Source organism: Corvus moneduloides, chromosome 1, assembly GCF_009650955.1.
Source record: "Corvus moneduloides isolate bCorMon1 chromosome 1, bCorMon1.pri, whole genome shotgun sequence".
Lineage (NCBI taxonomy): Eukaryota > Metazoa > Chordata > Aves > Passeriformes > Corvidae > Corvus > Corvus moneduloides.
In genome coordinates this window covers 130,193,012-130,215,776 of record NC_045476.1, presented here as the reverse complement: position 1 = coordinate 130,215,776, position 22,765 = coordinate 130,193,012, and the positions used below count along the sequence as shown (strand labels likewise).

Sequence of the window (22,765 nt, the reverse complement as noted above, 5' to 3'; positions counted from 1 at the left end):
AAATAATGGATGATTAGTAAAATCTTGGGAGATTTCTTACAAATCCCATGGAGGAGGCGTGTTGAAGGCAATAGACATGCAGAAATAAGAATTTGGATTGGGAATGAAAGGAAAGGTCTTCAGTGAAAAGAGGGAAGTCTCTCTGCCTCACCTTTTCCAAAGTTGGTACCAAAAGGTTCCTGCTAATGATGGTTGTAATTCCTGAATAGACACGTATAGACAAACATACAGGCACTCACGTATGCATGTGTGGTGACACTGAGGCTTTACATGTCAAATGTGGTGCAGTTTACCTTGGCTTTCTCAGTTTGGCTCTCAGCAGTGTTAGAGAACTGCCTCACTAAAAGGTCAGGTATGCACCAGCGCTGGCGCGTGGGCAGCGGCGTCTCTGTGTGTGTCAACCAGGGCAAAAGGGGGGATGTTGATAGTAAGACCAGCTCTGTTGTTTTCTGAAACATCATCCTCAGTTGCTTTTGGCATGCTGTAGCCCCAAAAGCCAGGTGTGTAAAAATGGATTTTAGGGATTGCCATGATGTTCTGCTAACTCTCTGGGAGTAGCTATTGGTGCCTGTTTTACATCCATGCCAGGTCAGCCCCATCCTTGCTCTTTGGATCAGGATATTCTCCTGATCCAAACATTACGGAGTTTGCACTGGACTGACATAAAGGAAAATTGTTTATTTACTTGAGGATTTATTAAAAGGCATTAATTGATTATTAATTATGAATCAGCATGAGCCAGGAGATAATCTCTTGGTGTCTTTCTTTTCTACTCTCAGATAGCCGTGTTATGTTGTGGGTGCAGGGGGTATAAAATGTTTTAAAGCATTCTTTGAAGTATATGGTGAGACTGTGTTCCCCTTTTTTTATTCAGGGTTGTTGTGTATAAAGTTGGTTTTCATTTTGAGAGAAGAAATCCACCTTGAGGAAAGTGTTTTACTTCATCACAAATCCTTCATTTTCCTCTGAAAATTTATTTAATTGGAAACAAAATTTGAACAGCCCTCAGCAAAACCCATTTAAAAATTATTTCCTCTTTTGTCTTATTCAGTTTGCTGTCTTTCAAGCCTGTAAATGCTGTGTGACCTGATCTAAATGTGGATCCTTATTGTTGGGTCTGCAGGATTAAGAGGAATCAGGACAGGTGCAGAGAGTTGCATGGGGACTTCTGGTTCATTACAGTGGCTCTTATTCCTTGGGGACAGGAATAACCCTCTTGATCATCTTATATTCATGTGTAAATCATAGCTGCCAGTATTTTGCATTGTTTGTATACACAAATACATAACATGCAAAATATCCATAGCCATGATTTAGAACGTTTTTGGCAGATTTTTGTTTTATTGAGTTTGTATCTGTAGTGAGTGTGTGTGCATGCACATGCAAGAATATTAGGAGCATATAGAATATCTCCTGTTTATATTTCTATAGTTAAAACAGAACCAATGAACAGCAGTGAGATCGCTACTACTACTACCACAGACGGGTCTTTAGACAATTTCTCAGGATCAGGTAAGGAATAAACAAAAGTTTTAACCTCAGAATTTTTTCATTTATTATTTTCTTATCCTGCACGGTCTAAACCTGTGAACATCTCTAAAAAAGCCTTTTGCACTTTCCAGCTTATACTTATTTCTGTTCATTTTAGTCTAAGTCAACAGGAGTTTTCCCCAAGTAAGGAGCATTACATTATCAGGCTTATTAATGTCCATTGGTGTCTTTGGTGGGAGTCTCACTAGGGAGCATTCTGGCCCAGGGTAATTACTTTGTGTTTTCTGTGAGTAAACCTCTGTGACTATTATTCTAATTGAGGGGTAGGTCTTCCTCACTTACTGTAATTTATTATTACCAAGACATTCATTCTTTTGTCAGGCTTCTTTTCTTCATGGAAGCCAAATGCATCTTAGGTTCTGACAGCTTACAAGCACTGTGAGAACAACCTAAGGTGTTTGCTCAGTTTTGCACACCTGAGGACTAACTGTGGTACTTCTAGCACATTATTTTTATGGTGCAAATCAAATCAAAAGAATGAACTAATAATATATTGTGGGATTACGTTTCCATAGTAGCAAAATTTGACATCTTGAAACCAGTCTGACTGCTTAGTAGCCAGCCCTTTCCTGGTCTTGTCACAGCCTCTGTTTTCTGCACAGGCTGTTGAGTATGAAAGCATCAAGCCTGAAAGTCCAAAGTAAGGTTTCTAAGGTATTTTAACTTTCTGAAAGAAGAAAATACAATGTGTAGCTAATGGTAGCTACATACATCTGTGGTGATCTGACTAAAGGTGGGACTGCAACATTTGGCAGTTTTGCAGCCTCATAGGCCACAGAAAAGAAAAATTACTGGGTGGAGAAGGCACAGAAAGAGGCTCCCTGCTTCCCTCCCAGAGTGTAAAGATGATGGATTTTCCCTGTAGCTGGCCAGGAAAGGGGTAGCTGGCGAGGGGTAATTATGAGTGCCTTGTTTATTTCCAAGTACTTAGCAATAAGGCCTGTTGTTTCTCGGGCTGTCTGATTTTACAGTAGTCTCATAACCTGCTGCTGACCCTTTCCTGGCAAAGGCTTCCAAGCCCACCTTGGGACCTTGAGGAGAAGTGACACCCAGACAGTAACCAGAGAGGGAAGGGCTCCCAAGAATATCGCCCTGAGCAGAGTAGGCCAGCACAGCCGCCACGCTCCGCGGAGCACCCAGAGATGCTGACAGCAATGGGCTGGGCTGGTGAGAGGCTCCGTGTCAGAGGCGCGGGGCTGCTCAGGGAGCAGCTCGCGGTGTAGCCTCCTCTGCCTGCGTGTTTCACTAACAGCATCTGCGCCTTGGACATCTTTATGCAACACTGATTTGAAGGTCTGAAAGCATTTTAGACAGCAGATGAGGTGGAAGAAAATAGAAGTGTAATAAGGTAATACATAGTCTGTATTAGGAATTTTTTTTTTTTTAAAAAGAGGCGCGTGCTCTGAAGAGGGCCATATGTTTTCAATCAAGGCATGCATAAAGCTCCTTCATAAAATGTAGGTCTTAAAAATCCTAAAAGTTAATAAAATGTTGCACTTGAGATATCAACAATCCTTTGAAAATACGAAGGGAAATGTTTCCATTAGGAAATAGGTTGTTTGCATTGAAAATGTTGCCTGTGTGCAACCAAAGAATAAACTATGGCTCAGGAGGTGTACAAAGGGGCAATTTAGTATTTGAGATTTGCAATCAAGATTTTAATGTTAAGCATTCTTGTATAGTTCCTCATAAAATATTATTTTCTATCTAAGGTATCAATGATATTTGAATTTAATTAAAATCTTGTTAATACTCTGAAATTCTATTAGGAAAAATAATATTTATCTTTGGTGTGTGTATTTACACTTCTGTATGCTTTCTTTTCTCCTTGGTGCAGCAATTGGAAGCAGTGGTTTCAGCCCAAGACAAACACACCAGTTCTCCCCACCACAGATTTACCCTTCCAAGTATGATATCTTTTTAAAATAATAATAGTAGTAGTAATAATAATAACTGGAATAGGCAGATTTTAACCTCATTTAAAATAATAATTGAGTCCATCTGTTAAGCCATAATTTAAACCGCAGCAGCTTCTAGGGGAAAAAAACATTTTTTTTTTAAGTGCTAAGAATGTATTTGAAAAATATTTGTAAAGTTCTTATTTCATTTATTCTTTTATTATTGATTCTTACGGTTTTGTCTCTTAAAGTTTCTGTTGTCTAGCACAGCCTATGATTATGTGTTAATGAAGCAGCAGGATTATAATAAGGCTAAAAATAAGTACACACATGTCTGTCTAATGCAGTGTCTGTCCTATTTTCTGTCATTTGTAATCAATAGCAGACCCTACCCACATATTCTTCCTACCCCGTCTTCACAAACGATGGCTGCTTATGGGCAGACACAGTTTACAACGGGAATGCAACAAGCTACAGCCTATGCCACTTACCCCCAGCCCGGCCAACCCTATGGAATCCCTTCATATGGTAAGAAATCACGTCCGTGTTACTTTATTCCTGAGGTAAATGTTTTTTAGATCAAGATTATGTGACCCTCAGGTCACTTAATGGGACAGCTGTGCTCTAGAGCATTTCTTGTGGAACACTGTAAATTTTCCCCCCTTGGAATGAGTGGTGTTTAATTTATGTATTAACAAGCTACAAAGGTACTCAAGAAGACCCATTTTGGGATCGGGGGGAGAGGTTCATTAGCTTTTTGTTGGTGACATCAAGAATACAGCACTGAAGTGGGAAGAGGGATCTCTGTGCTTCCATTACACAGGCCCAGCCCCTGGCTACTTGCTCAGGGCTCTGCTCCCCAGCGGTGCCAGAGGTTACGTGGGGACGTAAAGGTCTGAATTTCAGCTGATACAGATTACTGGAACACAGATGAATCTGCGAGGCTGTGCTGATTTTCAGCAGGCAAAAAAACTGATTCAAAAATGCCTCCATCAAAAAAATCTCACTTTCCAATGTTTTAAAACTCCCTGGAGGTGAAAATTGAGGTAAATTGCCACTGAAGGTCTGTCTGCTCGATGAAGGAGATAGTACTAAATAGCAAATATTTCCAAAAAAATTTAATTTAAAAACAAGCTGCCGTGGGTGAGACCATTTTCCTGCCAGACTGTCTGCTGGCAGACCACATAGCAGTGCAGCAGCGAGGATGCATTATTAGAAAATAGGTCTTGTATTCCTCTGGGGGAATATATTAAAATTATACAATCCACATGCTTTGAGCAGTATATTTTGTAAAAATACATTCAAATAATGTAAGTTTTATACAAAAAGGACAGAACTCACCATACAAACTGTTCACTTTAAAATTGTTAAAAGTTTTAAGTGAAAAACTGGTGAATCTTCCATCTTGAAGTCTGCAAGTTGAAAATCCACTGGCTCTCAAGTATATCCTAGGGCAGATTATGGTGAACAGTAGGTTCACCATACATTCTTATTTCCCCATGCTTTAAAATAGAGTTCTAAGTATAAATTGGATGTTTCAGTTCCACTTAGAATCCACATATTTTAAGCTTACACCGTGAGCTGGGGAATCTTAGACACACGCATGCACATATACACACCCAAGAGCTCCTGCTGATGAGAGCTTGTCTTCTAATTCCATCTGGATCAGGTGGGGTGATAACAGACAACCCTTTTCCCCACCCTGCTTTTCTTGACCTGTTTCTCCTGTGGACACCTCATGTTCATACTTGGCTGACTGCAAGGCTTGGGCAGCCCAAACAGTGACTTTTTTGTTTTTTCCTTGCTTCCTCTGGATGAAATCCTGACCTCACTGAAGTCAACTCTAAAATTCCCACTGACTTCAGCCAGGCCTTGATTTCCCTACTTGAGTTTAGCTGTCTCACTGTCGTCGGAGCTGTAATTGAGAGTTGCTTTACTTGGCAACTGCTTGTAGGGGTTAACATGCTTGCCTGCTCTTTTGTTTTGGTTTAGTTTTTTGCCTAGTCCATCCCCCATGCCTAGGACTTCAGATAAATTTACAATGTTTTACATTGCAGAGCTGCTTTTGACCACTGAAATCCTCAGCTCCTGAGCCAAGAGGGTTTTTATTTGTATTGTTCTTTTCAGAAAATGCCTTGTGGCTAGTGCTAAGGTGTTCCTTGCTGATGTACTTTATAGGAGTAATATTTAAAAGCAAATAACTATTTAAAAGTTTTGGGACCTAACATATTTTTTTCCATATTTAAGGCATGACATATAATCTGTTCTCCCAAATGAAATTATGTGGGGAGCATTAGGACTCTCATTTGCAACAGGCAAGAACTGAAGCCTTGCTTAAAGCCAAAACTCTACTCTTTGATCCGCAGTTTAGACCCCATGTACCCTCTGTCTTGCCTTTCTTTTGCCCAGGCAGAAATCTTACAGCAGTATAAAGGGAGAAGACTTATGCCTATGTGAAAGGAAAAACTGAGTTGAGGCCTCTTTCTTTTTGTTTCTTTACTCTGGTTCTACTAGAAGAAAGAGTATTCATGAGTTCCTGTATCAGCCTGCCTCAAGTTTTCTCTCTAGAGTGGAGTTTGGGAAGGTCCTGTCTCAACTGCACCTCTAGCCTGTTCATTTTTCCAGTTCCCCACCTCCACAGTCATGCAGCCATGCAGGCAGGAAGGGGGGTGGAGGGGAATGCCATTGACAGCTGCTGCCCTGGGGCTCCTGGCTCTGCTTCATCTGCAAAGCCCCTGAGGAGGCTGGAGAATTTCCTGAAGCTCTTTCCTCCTGCCTGCTCCAGCACCAGCATCTAGCAAAGGCTTTGCTTACCAACTTCTTTACTTCCCAGATCCTGGCAGTCCCCTTGTGTCACTGTCCCCACTTCCTTGAGTACATTAGACTTGGGAGCATCGAGGTTTGATGAGTGAAGGCTTTCTGGATAAGAGCAAGTGTGAGAGCAAGTCCCAGGAGATGAAAGGCTCTTCATAGCATGGAGGTTTGCAAAAGGGCATGTCAGTGCCAAGTTGTCTTCACTCAAGTGTCATCTTCCTACTGCTGCTTTTGATCATCTCCTCCTGCTCGGACTGAGATAGAGAGTTGGATCAGGCTGTTAAAGGAAATTTAGGCTAGAAATTTAATACTTGATTTAGTTAAACTTTCTCTAAGCCATATTTAATCAGCATTTCAGAAGTCCTTAAACAGACAACAAATAGGGATTGTTGATACCAAATCATCCATAGCAGGAGTTTCCCCTTGAAAATGAGGTGTCAAGATTCGTCATTTGAACTGCTTAATTGTAACATGAAACAGAAGAAGCAAGTAAGCATCGGGGAAAAACAAGCAAACAGGGTTAGTCTGGCAGTTGGAGGCCTGGCAGAAGGAATTAAGGGTAATCAATGACAGCAGCTGAAAAGTAATTATTTAGATGGCAGAGAATATGCTGCCATTTGTATACAGGGAGGTATTGAAGTTTTTTCTGAGCCCTCTCCTACCTTGAAACACTGTTGAATATTGTCTAAAGAAAAATCCAACCAGGAAATGGACCTTAGATTAACAGTAATTTTCAAAGGAATGTTACTAATTCACACTTAGTTAATTCAGTTCAAATATTTTTGGTTTCTGAACAATGAGGTATCACTGAATGCCACAACGAAACCTAAGAATATTGTATCACTTTTCCATTACTTTGGCTATAATTATTTTTAAATGGTAGTTCATGTTGGGACAACTTTATAATTAAAACTAAGAGACAGAGGCTGAATTGTGTGCATTTCCTCAGTATTTTGCTTCCTGATATTTGCTGCTCATTGCCTTACAAATTGAGGGAAGAATCACTGAAACTGGGTAGCAAGTCATTCATTGATCAGACTTTGCATTCTTTTATAACTAAATTTAGAAATGAGAGAGTAATGTGGTGTGTAATGGATTTCCCCATCAGTGCAGATTAATGACTCACTGCTATGCTTTTCCCAGTTCAGGAGATTGCTTCAGGAATAGTTCCTGTCTGTTAGGTGCTTTTTTGTTAAAAACTGAATTAGTGTTTAATTACCTTTGTAAAATCATCATTGTACTTAATACTGCTAGTTCTCTTTATCCACTTCTCATTCCTTAGAAAACCGTTCTTGGACCTGTGTAATTTTCATGTAGGAGTATTATACAATGCAAATCTCAGTTATGTCATTAATGGGTAGATGGCAGGAGAGCTTGGCTATGCTATGCTTCATTAAATTCATATAAAGTTGCTAATCTACCTCTGTGTAATGTCATGAATATATGGAAAAGTTTGCCTCTGGCAGGAAAGGAAAAAGGAATAATGCAACTTCCTGTTCATGTATAAATTTCTTTTGCAGTTATTGGAAACACAGTTTTGGATTTAACCTCTCCCTGGTGAACTTCAGTTTTCCACATGCTTTTAGACTGCCCTTACCCTATTCATTTGTGCATGCTCTCAATATTTGTTCTGTCAGGCAAGAAGAGTAGGTATATGTTAAAATTGCTGTTAATTAAGTGATTTTGTTTTCCATCCCTCTTTGAATATGAACAAATAGATTTGCTGTCACTAACTGATTTAGGTGCATTGTGGGCAGGCATCAAGACAGAAGGTGGATTGGCACAGTCACAGTCACCTGGACAGACAGGATTTCTAAGCTACGGTGCCAGCTTTAGCACACCTCAACCCGGACAGGCTCCCTATAGCTACCAGATGCAAGGTCTGTATAAACAGATATTACCATTAATTGGATATAGCTAATGCTATGGTGGGTTTTTTTCTCTCCTTATTTTGTTTTATTCCTAGAATAAAAATGAATGTTTGCTTGGGCACTTAACTGATTTTATTGCAGTTGGAGATGAAATGATGATTGCCTTTGCTGAGAGAGCAACAGGCCAGCTCTCAGCAGTCGGGAAGATCCCTTGCTTCATTAAATGTTAAATAGTGAAGTGTTCTAGTGTTATTATAGTAAAAATGTATCTCTGAATAGCAATAGTTTAGCAAATAGTGAATGAGACAAAGCTAGTTCTGTAAAAAGGTGTCAGGATTATGAATTTAGGAAGTGCCAAATATAATTTGACACCTGAGCATGTTTGAGGAGGGAGAAGAAGATAAAAATACTTACTGCAGCTGTGGAGGTAGCTAAGTAATGATTGAAGTCTGTTTCTTTGAAGTCTATTTAAAAGTCGTAAGTCTTTGTATGTGCAGGCTATTATTATCAATTACATTTTGTAGCCTTACTTGCCTGTTTAGTTTACTTAATGTCTTTCCACCTTGTTCTCCCAATTCCTTTTCCCTCTTCCGTATTGAGAATTCACTGGTTGTGCCTGGTTCTGGATTGCTCACCGCTTAACGGATATTTTGAAAAATCTTTGTTTACCAGAAATAGCTAATTTGGGATGTCTGCTGCAGGCCTTTTCAGCCTGAATTTGGCAGTAGATATCAGGTGTGTTGCAGATTTTGGAATTGTTGAAATAAGTGATCAATCACAGAAACGGACCACATATTTTTATAAGTTTAGCACCTTTATATATTATCAAGCTCAGTTTAAACTGTATGCCATCAGGTAAACACTCCATGAAATGTCTTGAAGCAGAAGTGCTTTCAGAGACTAAGTGAATGAGATTTTGCTTTTGTTCCACAGTTTTAAGGGTATATTGATCCAGTCCTTTGCTCAGACATGAGAGATGTGTGTTTGTTGCATTTTTTTTTCAAATCCCCTTTTGAGCTGTGTGTTGAGTGGCTCCATAGGGCAGAAGTGACCATCTGACATCTGAAATATTGCTGACTTGTAGTGTGGTCTGACAAGTAAGAGGGACAGGACCAGAGTAGGATATGGATTTTCATCTACATGCTGAATAGTGATGGTCTTCTCCTCATCAGAGTAAATATAACCAAATCAAGTTACTGGTTTAGCTTTCTGCAGACAGCTACACAAAAACCTCAGGAAACAAACACACCTCCACACCCACCCCCCCACACCCCCCAAAAAAAAAATCCTGCCTCTCTGTAGGAGAGAGCTCAAAATATTTGCCAGCAGCAGCTACAATGATCTTCTGAATCAACATTTCAGCTTTTAAGGAACTGATAATTCACGGTAGCTAGGAAATAATGTTATTGAAAAATCATGTCTGTGCTGCCTATAATTTCTATTGCAGTAGTACCTTCATGCCATAGTCATATACTGGGATCCTGTTGTGCTAACTTCTACAGGCAAATAAAAATATAGTCCCCATAGAAGTTGGAGGCTAAAATAAAACACACAGGCTAGGAGGGCTTAATGTAACAATAAAACTGACACTGTTTATGTATAAGAAACAGTTGGCACCCCATACTGGTTATCTAACAGTTCTAAAGATGTTTTTTGTAAGATACCGAGGAGAGGGATGTCAATATAAAGGGATTTTAGGCAGGACAGGGAAATAGTTTTGCAGATGTCTATGGGAAACTCATTCTATAGACAGAGGGAAGAAGGAGCAGCATAGGATAACACAGAGAGTGCTTGGAAAATTTTAAATGAATGCTGTAAGTAATGTGAATGCTGGCATTAGTAGTGCAAAGCTAGGACTCTGTCAGTAGTGTGCATAGAGTCTGCCATAAAAGGTATTGCTTTGTTTTTTTGCTTTATGCAAAATGTGTATAAGATCAGAATTGTCAAGCACAGCAAAGGGTGACAGGTGTCAAGAGATGGAACAGTAAGATCTTGGAAAGCATTTCAGCTGTATACATTGAGAGGCAAGGATCTAAAAATATTCTGCAAAAAGAATATGTTCGAGATGACCCAGTTGTGAAGGCTCTAATAAGAAAAGGATCAGAAGAATTGTTTTAATGATGGAGTTGTCTGCAGAGCTGAGGGAGGAGGGGGTCTGACCCTGGGTTCTGCTCTGGCTGTGCTGTGCTTGGGCTGAGAGCTGCCCACCTGTGGAAGTCAGTGGATCATTGACAGTCTGGCTTGGGCAGAAGAGCCACAGGTCAGAGTTGGAGGGTCCCTGTGGTGTGTACGTTCTTTCTGTTGTGCTCATGAACAGCATGATGTCTGGGTGAGGGAAGGACTGGTCTTCTACAGAAACCTTAGAGACCATAAGAATAGAAATAAGGAGAATATTTCAAATGAAAGAATTGGTGGAGTATTTAGTTGCTAAGTAGAAAAGAATCACATTGCTGAACAGGTCTTTCTTGAAGTTAAATGTTTGACAATATATGTCATGCTATACATGAGAATATATGTCTTTGTAATATTTTCATTAAGTTAACTTTTGTATTTGAAACAACCCTAAATTGACTTAATTCTTCCTTTTGATTGAACAGCTGTTAAAAGTAAACAGGAACATTTGTTTCCCTTTCCTGATTTAATTTTGGAAGGAGAACCTATTCATAATTTCAACTATTATTTAAGGACAAAATTGATTCTCATGACAGAAGACAGCGTTAGAGCTGCTGCTGTTCAGTTGTTTGTGCAGAAACCTCCAGAGAGGAAAATGAGTTTATTCTCCCTTTCCCCTCTAGCAGTATATGGGCAGGCTGCAGCCTCAGCCTTGTCATAGCCTGCAATAGCTGCTCTTCATCTCCTGCGTGCAGCTGCTGAGCTGCTAAATGGAGATGATGGATCCCACAACCTCCTTCACAACCAAGCGTTACATGACAGCGCGCTCGGGGCCCTGCTGGCATTCTTGCCTGCGGTAAAGGGGATTTCCTAGCGGCCTTGCAGTTGTCCTGCTCGTGTTCCCTGACTGGGGTTACCTCGTGCTCAAAAACCTTGGAGTTAATTCTGGTTCCTCTCCCTGGGGTGAATGTCTCCCAGCAATGTAGGGACACTGTCTCGCGGTGCGTGTGCAGCCAATTAAACGCAGTGCTTTTCCTGACCTTGCTAAAATTACAGCATCATTAGTCACTGAACAATAGTGGAGGGAGAGGCTGCCAATTTATGAAAATTGTAAGGAGAATTTCTGCCTGTGACTCCTAGCTAAATTTATTCTGGTAATTGGATTTTTGTTTGTTACAAATTTATAATCTCTGTAAGGGAGGGTGCATAGGGGGAGAGGGTGAGAAGAGGACTCAGGAGGTTCTGCCACCCATCTCCCCACTCCCCTCCCCCCCTTACTTTATTTAACGAGTGTGTTCCTTAAGCTGTTTTTCATATAAGCTGCTTCATAGATGTTGAAAGACCACTTACATGACTAATGGCTGTGGGAATGGGCTGTTGTTCCTATATTGGCAGAGTTATAAGGATTGCTCAGTAAGGGTAAATGGAGTGGAGAAGGGCTGGGGGAAACAGCAAGGAAAGAACTCCATTTGCAACTGTCTTATTTGAGTCTCCTTTGACTGTGATAAAAGCATGACCTTTACCCTCCACCTGAGTACCCTACCGCTGGAAGGGTGCTGGATCTGTGATGAGCACCAGCATTGTTTTAGTTACCAAGACTGTGATGACTGAGAATAACGATCCAATTGGTTTGGGAATTCAACTGTAAAAAAGTAAACGTTAAGGTATTTGGTTATTATTATACAGTATAAAAATATTGTGCTGGATGGCTAAGCAGTTACTAGGACAACAAGGGGGAGTTTGCCAAGGATTTTTAAACACTGTAGGCAAACGGAAGAAACCTTGAGTTCAAATAGCCCATCTGGCTGTCTATGGCTTTCCCAAGAGAGCTGCACTAAACTTCTGCCACATACATTGTGCCCTGATGATAGACATAGCCCATGGCAAGGACACTGAGCTAGGAAAGCAAATGGGCTTCTGTGGCCAATACACGGGGGAGGACCTTATCCCATGCCTGCGGCGGCGCAGGGTGAGCCCCACGCCTGGAGCGCGCCCTAGTCCCAGCAGGGTCCGGCCGCCTTCCGATGCTGACTGGGATTCCCAGCTTTAATGTGGGTCAGAGCTCTTTGCAAAATAGACCTTTGACCTGCAATTTACAGCTTTTATCACATTTTAAAGCTATGTAGCCAGCCAGCTTAGGGCAGTAAATCTTGTGTGTTTTTTAGTGATTCTTATTTTTGTGTTTGTTCAGCTAAGGCAGGATAGCGGCTCTATGCTATGTTATGGCTGAATATTTAAAAAGCAATTTGCAAAACCATGAGTATTTTAAAAACAACCTCAGGCCTGTAGTTCTGGGTGGCCCACAGAGCTGTTTCTGAGAAACCTGCTTCATGTTTGTTACGGTCTAAGAGACCCCTACCCCTCCTCCATAGGAGCCAGCGCTGACCATGAGATGAAAGAGAGAGATCTGTGTGTTAGTGTGTGTGTGTCTTTGTCTGAGAGGGAGAGATGCTGGCTGGCATATAACTACTTTTCTCATTTGCTCTTGCAAATTATTTTCCAAACTTTCTGAGGAAAGATGATGTATTCCTCAAAAAAAGTCTATTTTTTTTCTAATTATAACTATGAGAGGCCTTTTATATCCTTTTAGAGTGGCTTAAACTGTGCACCTTAAAACCTGGGTTTGAATGTATTACTGCATCACTCAAAAAACCCTACAGAAATATGAAGAGACACAGGGACTTATAATCTTCCAGACAGAGCACTATTAGAAATAAAATATCATTTCAAAGTTTTGCAATTTAAAATATTTTTCAGCTGTATTTTGGCTTTCGTGTTGGTTACAATAAAAAAAAAATAACATCTGTTTTCCAATTTTAAATTAAATTTAAAACAACATGTTTTTCTCATTAGTACTGTTTATCTGTACTATCTGCTAAACTTGGATGTCAACTCTTCTGCTGAAGTAATATGATTTTAGTTCACAGGATTGGTAGCATCTATCAACAATCAGGGATTTTGCACTAGTAGAAGACACAAGAGAAATGTTTACAGTAATTTCATACATTAAATTTAAGCTTCATGCTTTACTCCCTCTGCTGTTGGTCTTCACATCTCCTTCTTTGAGGCTTTACTTGTATGTGCTTTTAGTAACTTTTGCAGTCAAAGCATTTAAATATTTTTCCTTCTGACTTCTCATAGCTACAATACCTATTGGTTTGGTGGTTTTTTTGTTTAAGAAAAGTAAATAGCTCACAAATGTCTTGCAGGGGTTGTAGTAAGTATGAATCCCTGCCCGCATTCTGTCCTCCTTGGAGTTGCAAAAATGTTGATTTTCCCAACGAGCAACCTCTTTTTGGATTTGGTTGTTAATTGCTTTCTGTAGGATACATCAGAGGATTGATGCATCTGTGTGCCTGGCTCCCTGTTGATTTGATTTTCATCCCTCCTAGTCTCCTTTACTCACCTGCAAGTTTTGCTCCCAAGGTCTCTGTATGTCTTTGCACTGAGGCAGATTTTGGTGGCGAGGGAGGCTGTAAACAACCTGCACACTTTAATAACCTGCTCTGACTGGTGCTGTCCTGCTGGATGAGTTCAATAGGTTGCCTCACTACAGACTTTGTGGTGGCTTATGTAGCTTCACCCTGTGCATCCATATGTCTCAGCTGGTGGCTGTGTCACTCCTGGGTTATAACCATCAAGGGCAAGACAGCTGAAAGGGGGTTGCTGCCCTTTTAGTGGAACAGCTTCTCAGGTTGGGTATTAAACAAGAGCCCCATCTGTTTATTTCTGGTGGTTCATGAAAGCTGGAGGAGGGAGATGGAGGCAGTAATTCAGTCTCTGGGCTAAATTCAGTCTTGGGTCTCCCTTCTCAGAGAGGTACTTTTTTCCTCCTGTGTCATGCCCGGTACACTCTCTCAAAAGAGAAAAAGTTTGCAGCCCAAGGCTGTCTGTGATCACTTAGTGAGTCGTAATGGCTTCGCAGTCAGACCAGGCTGTTTGGAGCAGGGAGTTACGGCTTTTGCTGCTCCTGTGAGGGCCTGAGGCTCAGGGAGAGGAGAGGACACCGTTCTCAAAGGTGGGAGGAGAAACAGAGCCACCAGGCTTTCATGAGGGGAGATGGTGTCTCTCGGGACAAGGCTTGTGCTTGTTGTTCAATGGAAAAAAAAAGTAAAGAAGCCCTCATTACTTCCACAGTGCTGGATATTATTCAGAGGGGTGCAATAGCCTAATTTTCAATCAGAGATGAGGTGGGTCCAAAATTCCTGTCTAAATTTCAGGGGTTTTTTTATTGCAGTAATGAAACACAGAGTATAAGAACTATGAATTATCACTTTTGTATATTAACATGTTATAGAGCTGAATTGGTCAACATATGGGCAATATTACAAATATGCCATAATGTTATGATGTAATCATGTGATTGAAGTTATTTTCCAATGCTTTGTTTTAGTAATTCACATAATTTTTCATTTCATTTCAGGCAGCAGTTTTACAACATCATCAGGAATATATGCAGGAAATAATTCACTTACAAATTCTACTGGATTTAATAGTTCACAGCAGGTAAATTCTCATCCACTGAAAAAATGAAGCCCTTAAATAGCTTATTGAAAGAAATTATCATCCTTTCTAGTTAAACTAAAGTTTATAAATCTTTTTCTTCAATCTGTCATCTTCCAGTACTAGACCTAATTGTCTGAGGTTGATGTTCCTATTCACACATCTTCAGCAGTGTGTCTAATAAACTACTTGTATGAGAAGACATACTAATTTATGTGTAATTTAGATTTCATTTTACCGCCTCACAGTTTTAGGTTCTACAGCATCCAGTCCAGGAAGCATACGTGCTCAAAGTCTGACATGTGTTTGTAGTTATATTTTGGAATTTATACTAAAAAGTAGCAAAACTCTGATGGACTATTCAGTTGCTTTTTTGTCTTGCAGGAATATCCCTCTTATCCCAGTTTTGGCCAGGGCCAATATGCGCAGTATTATAATAGCTCACCATATCCTTCACATTACATGACAAACAGCAACACCAGCCCTACAACACCCTCCACAAATGCAACATACCAGCTTCAAGAACCACCATCTGGCATCACCAGTCAAGCAGTTACAGATCCTGCAGCAGGTAATTACATGGATTTTATGGTCCCTATGAGGCACATTTTTGTAAGTTGAAAGAGGATTGAATTGGATTTTTCTTGTGTAGTTGTTGATTTTTCTTTTTATTATTTCTTAATCCTGAGCCTGTGGCATATCTTGGACAGATTTTAACAGAAAATAGACTAAAGAAAAAAAAAAGATCAGTAAAAGTTTTAAAGCTTATCTGGAATACAAATTGTTTGTATTTATTTGTAGAGTGTTTGTGTTAAAAGTTGCAGGCTATGGATAAGTCTTTACAGTAAAAAAGAACCTGGTGCTTTTAAGCTCTGTCTTCATTAAGAAAAACCCCTTTGATTTTTCTTAAATAAGACTGAAATCAAGAGGCCTTCAAACCATAACCCAACTGCCCACTTGAAAGACAGCTTTTGTTTCTTACTTTCAGAGGACATAATAATGCATGCAGTGGGGAGTTGAAATTGCACAAGTGTTTCCATTTTAAGAAAAGATTTTCAGTGGCTTATTCTTTTTTCCAGTCATTTTACCTTTCTTGTTGGAATTTGGCAGTCCTTTACTAGTTGAGAAATTTTTTTAACATTTATGCCAAACTGCTCCAGCTGTTTTTGGAAATGAGGGGTGAAAAATACTTTTCTCATTATTAAAAAAAGTAAAAATCCATTTTTTTAACAGTTCAAGCATGTCAGTCATTAGTCAATGGCAGAAGTTTGAAGTCTGTCAGAGAGAAAGTCCAAGGCAGCAGATGTGTTTCTCAGTAATGCAGGAAGAAGCAGTTATGATTTGGCAGTGGTATCAGGTGGTTTTGTTTTGGACTTCTTTGGGATGAGTTTGGGTTTAGTTCTCTTGAAGCACTTGATGGAACTGATCTTCCATGTGCAATGCTAAATTTTCATATAATTTGCTAGGCCTCTGTTTCTTTTCTGCATGAGTGTGCACCTGAAGAAAATGTTGTGCAGTGTTGTCTCTTTTGAGACATTTGCTGCAAGTAAGTAGGGAAGAAAATATAGCTGGTGTGTGCATTTATATACACGAAGTCACGGGTGTGCACTGTATTTGAGAAAGGAATCTTTCTAAATTGTGAGTGTCTTTCTAATGAGTGCTTATTGGGGTCTGTTGCATTTAGATGTGGATTCATATTGATGTCTGCATAATTATCCTGCTTTTCACTTTTAAAAAATTTTTTGCTTTTGTTTTCTTGTGATTTTGTTTGCTTTTTTTTTATGTTGGAAGCAGTTAAGTTCCTCTTAGCCCAAAATGCTAATGTGATCAAGTTTTAGCTGCTATCAAGATACTAAAATTGAATCATTGTATTATCTGGGTCTTGATCCTTTGCAAAATCTTGGCATGTATTTTTCTAAAGTCATTGATCTTTACTATAGCATTTACTTCCTAAAAGCTTTAGTAAATGTGCATATAAAGAGAGCGGGTACATTTTTTCCAAGGTCAAACTTAGTGGCTTAAAGGCTGTCCTCCTATTTAAATAGTTTTCTGTGTTCTATAAGCCTGAACAGAGCTTTTCAGTTCCTTTTTAAGAAATCTTTCTTTTCTCCCTCACGTCTTCCATACTCTTGTTACAGCACTTTTGTCTAAAAATTTGAAAGAATTTGGTGGGCTTTCTCTTGGATGAGTTCTGCACCTAATCCTTCTTCTAATTTGTTGTTTCATGTATTTAAAGCTGTACATCCATGGATGCTCTACCACTGCTTGCTTAGCCCTTGCTTGCACATGTGCACACCTCCTCTGGCATTCCTGGGACTGCCATTTCTTTTCCCAAAACATTAATGTTACTGATTTAACAGTTCTGAAAATGTTCTTTCTAAAAGTTTGCAAATAACAACTTTTAATGTAGCTATGGGGTTATCATGGGGCTGGCTGCCTCTACCAGAGGCAGGGGCACATTTAGGAAGGTACCTGCTCCGGGCCGCTCTCTCAGAAGGAGCCGATGAAAGCCATCTCCATCAGTGTGGTTGCAGTCAGCAGAAGGTATAGGGCTAGACCCAGATTTCTCCATTTTTCTTCATGCAGTTGTTGTCTTTATGCAGCTAAGTTAGGATCAAGCCCATTTAGGCTCTTTCTGTGTTGAGTGAAGAGAGATGAACACTTCTAATTAGAGTTCAGTTTAACGACAGTCTTAATCCTGAGATGCCAAAGCCTCTCCAGTGCTATGAGAGCAGTTTAAAGTGCCTGACATACCAGTGCTGGCTAAGTAAAGAGAAATTAGGTGAGAATCTTTTGCTGCCTCATAAAGCAACACTGGTAGAAGGGAAGCAAGGACCCGTCAGTGAATCCAGTGCTGCGCTTGCCATTTCTCCTTAGACAGTGTAAATGATTTTACTTTTTTCTTGCTGAGGTTTATTGCAAACCCTCCGTTGAGCTCATACACAGTCTACTTGGAAGACAAAGCAAGTCTGGAGTCAAAGAGGGATCAGCATGTAGGAAGGGAATGCTGGTGGAGTGGGTAGAAATGAAAGGTGTATTCAACAGATGGAAATTCATGGTTGGGTCAAAAGCACAGAACAAAAGAGAAAATTAAACAAATTTTTATTGCAATTAGTAAAATTTCTGTAGGCTGTTTTGCCACATCTGCTCAAGTTAGGCTGCTGATTCTTTACCACAACTGGAATGTTTGATATGAGGGATGGTGGGGAGCAGTGCAGAGCCATCACATTTAGTAGGATGGGCTCCAGCTGCTGAATTGCAGCTGTCTATCCTTAGACATCTTCTGTATTTAAAAAAAACATGCAATCTGTGTGGTTATGAACTATGCCAGGACAAGCACAGAGCAGCTTTCAGACTTTACAGAGGCACCAGAATAATTTGACAGACATAGGTGGTTTCTATGAATTTGGGCCAATAAGTGAAACAGAAGAGTCTGGTAAGAAAAATGTGAAAGGGAGAAAGTAATTATGTGCTCTTGTGACGTTTTTAGTAGAGTTTTGCAGACTCAGAAATCTCAGATAATTTCACTTGAAATATATTTAATTCCTTGTCTAAATATAAAATAATCCTTTTGTGGTTTCCTTCAGTTACTAGTTAAATTTGAAAGTTTCTTGCCATGCAATCCAGAACATGTGGGGATTCTTGCAGAAGAACCTGAGATTTTCCATGTGCGGTGTTTCTTCTTTCTCTTTGCTTACAGGATTTGAAACTTTCTTGTACCACAGTCAGGACAAAACTATTCTTTGCACAGAGGTTTATAGACTTTGTATCCATAAATCAGATATACAAATTAATGTTATTTTCTTGTGAACAAAAGCCTGTATTTTTATTAGTGACATAATCAGAAAGTTGCTGATTTTTTGTCTAAGCTGTAGTATCAAGAGAAGTAATAGTAAATAAATTATAAAAGAGAATAGAACTAGATGAATAATTAAATATTTGTTCTCCCTTCCAATATTCAAATTCATTGAAATAGGTTCAGAGTGAACAAAAGCAGTATTTCTTTGTGTTTCACGCAGGATGTTGTGGATGTAAAAAGTTTATGCCAGTTCAAGCATAACTTTGACAAGCTCAAATATTAGATTTACACAGACAACAAGAAATTCTTGATGCACAAGATCACTGGAGACAGTGGATGAATTAGTGCTATGTGTATGTCTGTCCTTTTTATGCTTTCTTACTTAGTTTCCAGCTGTTTGCCAATGTTGAAACTTACCCTAGACAAATGAAGTTACGCCCCCATCCTATGCCTACCCTGATGCTCAAAAATACTTAGAGTAACATTCATAACATGTATTTCTAGGAGCTAATATAAAAAAAGACTACCTTTTCTAAAGCTGTAATAATTTTTCTTGCAATATTTCGACTCCATCATCACCGCTGGTAATAAAAAATTCTTGATTTGTGCAATTTTTTTTTTAATTCGGTCAGGAATGATGAATTTATCCTTCTATTTCATATGATGATGTATTTATAATTTATTAAACAGTGTTTCTGACAAGAGAGACTTGCATTGTTCTTGAGATTCAATCTCCTTCATTTTCCTTGGTTTCTGTAATAAGTATGTTTAATATATTACTGGAAGGTTTGGGGTTTTTTCATATTACTCACATACTTCACAATGCAGATTAAAACCTCACAAGGGCTGTGCAAGCCAACAAAATTTGGTCTCAGACATGGGTCACTATTTTGCTCTTAAAGACTAAACTTCTTTTTCCTTGAGTACTATATCACATTTAGTATTGCAAAAGGGAAATGAACTTTTGGTTTCTTCTTATCGTGTTTCATAACAATAAATTAGAGACAGAAAAGTGAAACAGAGCAAATCGTTTATGTAGGCAACTTTTCACTAATACCTGAATGGAAAGAAACGCAGCTATATTCACAGTACATTTCTGGTACTCTTATGTTTGTTCTTTTTTGTAAATATAAATGAAGAGCAAACCTAGAGGATATATTTATATAAGGAAGGAAAGTCACGGAAAATTCTGTAAAAACAGAAATTAAATTGGATACAATAATGAATGACAAGGGACAGTACTGGTTATGCTTTTCTGATGATGGTTGTTCTCCTGGGATGTTGATCTTTGATTTTGGTGGGATTAAAAGTAACAATGACTTCAAATTGTTTGAAAATGGAATTAATGAGTAAGGGAGAAATAACTACAACAGATACAGATACTACTGGCCCATTACTTCACTTTTTTTCTTCTACAAAGAAAGCTGGAGAAAAAAAATCTGGACCACTTTAGGTTGTGGCCATATATAGTTTATAAATACTGTTATACATGATATTTTGTCATTATTTTAAATACGCAATCCTAAATCAAAACTTCAACCAAGCTTTGAAATAAATAGTCATTTTTGCCACTATTTTTAACAGACTGTTGAGAGGTTCTGTCAAGTTTATAATAGCATGCTCTTAATTCTCAATATACAAACATTAAATTTGTTTTTCAAGTGAGGATTTTGACATTTTGTCAAAGCAGCACTAGAGATGTACTTCTGTGTTCCTGCCAGCAGGCATTATTGTATTTCTTGCAATACTTAGTGCTTTTACTTACTACTAGTACAGTACTATCTTTTTTTATAGGCAAGTAAGAAAAGAAAATCCACAAATACATGTGATTTTACTGCATTGTTTAATCCTGTTCCAGTTGTATGCAAGTAGAAGTTTGTATAAGTGCTCATGGAATTTGTGTTTAGTTTTATTTATGCAAAAGGAAACTTTAATTATGCAAAAGTAAGAAAATCATAGCGTGAGACTGACATATTCAAATTACTTGAATCTTATATTTTTATTTGGATGCACAGGAGTTGAAATAACACTGGCAAAATTAAGTATAAGATTTAAGGGGAAGCCATTAATCTGGTCACAATCTAAATGGAAAATTTTTGTACATACCTACTTGCAGAGACATTTGACTGTACTAATTACCCTAGACCCACCTCATCCCTGTAATTTACATTGTGACATGAGATATGATTACTTTGATAATGTATGTTTACTCTTTTTTTGCATAACCTTTCAGTGTAGTGGGGAAAAAGTCTGACAAAATTTGCAATGCTTTTGTCAACAGCAAAAGCTCTACCCACACACTCACCAGCTGGATTTACTTAGAGACAGACTTGATTTTGGGCTTTCTGGCATAGCCAGTTTTCCCCAGATTTGTCACTGGGCACTATTGCTGTACATCAAAATCAACAGTAAGAAAATGCAGCAATTACTTAGGGGGGATTTCCACAACAATCAGAAATGAATTACAGAATATGGTGTTGTAAATGCTATCTCTGCAGCTGTATTATCTGTTCATAAGTAATCAAGGTATTTTTATTTTTGAGATGATGGAAAATTGTCCTGTGTGACAAAACCATCAACACTGCCCAGAGTGATGTATAAAGGGAAGTATAAGCTTATGAACTCTTATGTCAAGTTGCAGTTATACAGTGCCTTGAAGCATAGAGGAAAGTCTGATACAGTATGGTTCATTTATTTTAGTTAAGCCAGGATGTCAACATACTTCATTCCTCACAGTTACTTTTTCTGTCAGGCTTGATGCCACCATATACTACAGGGGTTGCTACCAGGTCAGAGGCAGGGGAGTACTGGTCACACCTGGAAAATAAGACATTTATAGAATCTGGGTTGAAAATGGTTTTTTCTTACTGACTGTAAAAGTCAAGAGTGGGTCTTTTACATTTATCCAAGGTTTGGAAGAGGGAACTCTTGAGTGTGTGAAGAAGAAATAAGCTATGATGTTTAGTGCCTGTCTGGGGCAAAGTACAGAGAGCTGCTGTAGCAGGGAGGTCTAAAATGATGTGTATGTCCATGGATGCAGAAGAATAACTGTTGCTACATTATTCATACAATTTTGTGAAGGCATGTGCAACACAGAGAGATGGCTGTAGTGGTCCAGACAGATGGATCCACCAGGCCATGCCCTGCCTGCCCCAGGGGCCATCAGCAGGCACCTTGGGAGCAGCGAGCACAGGCATGGCTTGTGTAAGACTTGCCCTAAGCACTTCTCCAGATTCCAGATATTTTTGTCTCAGGGGATTTCCAGACCTGCTATTGTTTGTGTGTTTAGGGTGTGCCTGCATTAGCATTTTAATTTTGAGTAGGGTCTGTTTTGATGTGAAGCTTTGGCTCAGCAGAGCAGTCCTAGGGCACCCAAATGGGGTCCTTTCAGTCAAAGCTAACCTGAAAGGTGTTCTCCAGGACAGTTCCTAATTCCTCCAGCCCCTACTGAGGATGCCCAGGAGACTAGATCAGGATGCACTTGCACTGAAATAACCTCTCAGAAACAGATATCGGAGCCTGATATAGTTGCCACCCCTTGCCTGGTCCCACAGATCTGACTTTGCTAATGTGGTGCACCTGTAGCATCCCTGAATGCTTCACTTCCAGGGTCCTCTCGAGCCCTTGTAATATTTTGGGAGTCTGGCATGGGGTTGTTTTGGCAAAATGTGCCACAAAGCTCGTAGCTTTTATCTGAACTCCTTGTATTTAACCAGGCTGCTGCCAGCTCCCTTTGGTGATCTTGCTTTAGTGTTGGACAGGCAATGGATCTGATCCTCATCCCCTTCCCTGCTCATGATTATGTGGAGGGCAGGGTTTTCTCCTGCATTTGTGTTTATGATGCTCAAGAACAGGATAAAATTGAACTCAATGCTTTAGAAACATCATCATTTCACTTGGCTAATACTAAAGTATGGCTGGTACCATGAAGTCAGCTGAAGTTGAACAAATCACTTACCAGTGATTATAGAGTAATGAGTATTATTATAACATGGTTTGTAGCCATGTAAATTGACTTCAGCAAGTCTTTTGATGCCCTGGCAGTTAAACCTTTTCACTTAACAGTCTTAAAAGCAAACTAGGCTAAAGAAGTTTGGCAGAAATTACAGCAGAAGGATAAAAAGCTGTTTAGGAAATCATGTCCAGAGAGAACTCTGGAGTGAGAGCTTGCTGTTAAAATAGAAGGATGGCTACAGCAACATTCTTCAATGTCTGCC

The 22,765-nt window shown here is 39.3% G+C and overlaps 1 protein-coding gene across 1 annotated transcript in view; it reads left to right on the top strand.

Moving 5' to 3' along the window:
• EYA1 (EYA transcriptional coactivator and phosphatase 1) overlaps nt 1–22,765 on the top strand; it is a 162,723-nt gene that overhangs the window by 86,884 nt on the left and 53,074 nt on the right. Inside the window, 6 exon segments of the mRNA XM_032127417.1 lie at nt 1,432–1,512; nt 3,389–3,458; nt 3,832–3,977; nt 8,021–8,143; nt 14,670–14,752; nt 15,134–15,320. Of these exon segments, the coding sequence (XP_031983308.1) occupies nt 1,432–1,512; nt 3,389–3,458; nt 3,832–3,977; nt 8,021–8,143; nt 14,670–14,752; nt 15,134–15,320 (690 nt within the window).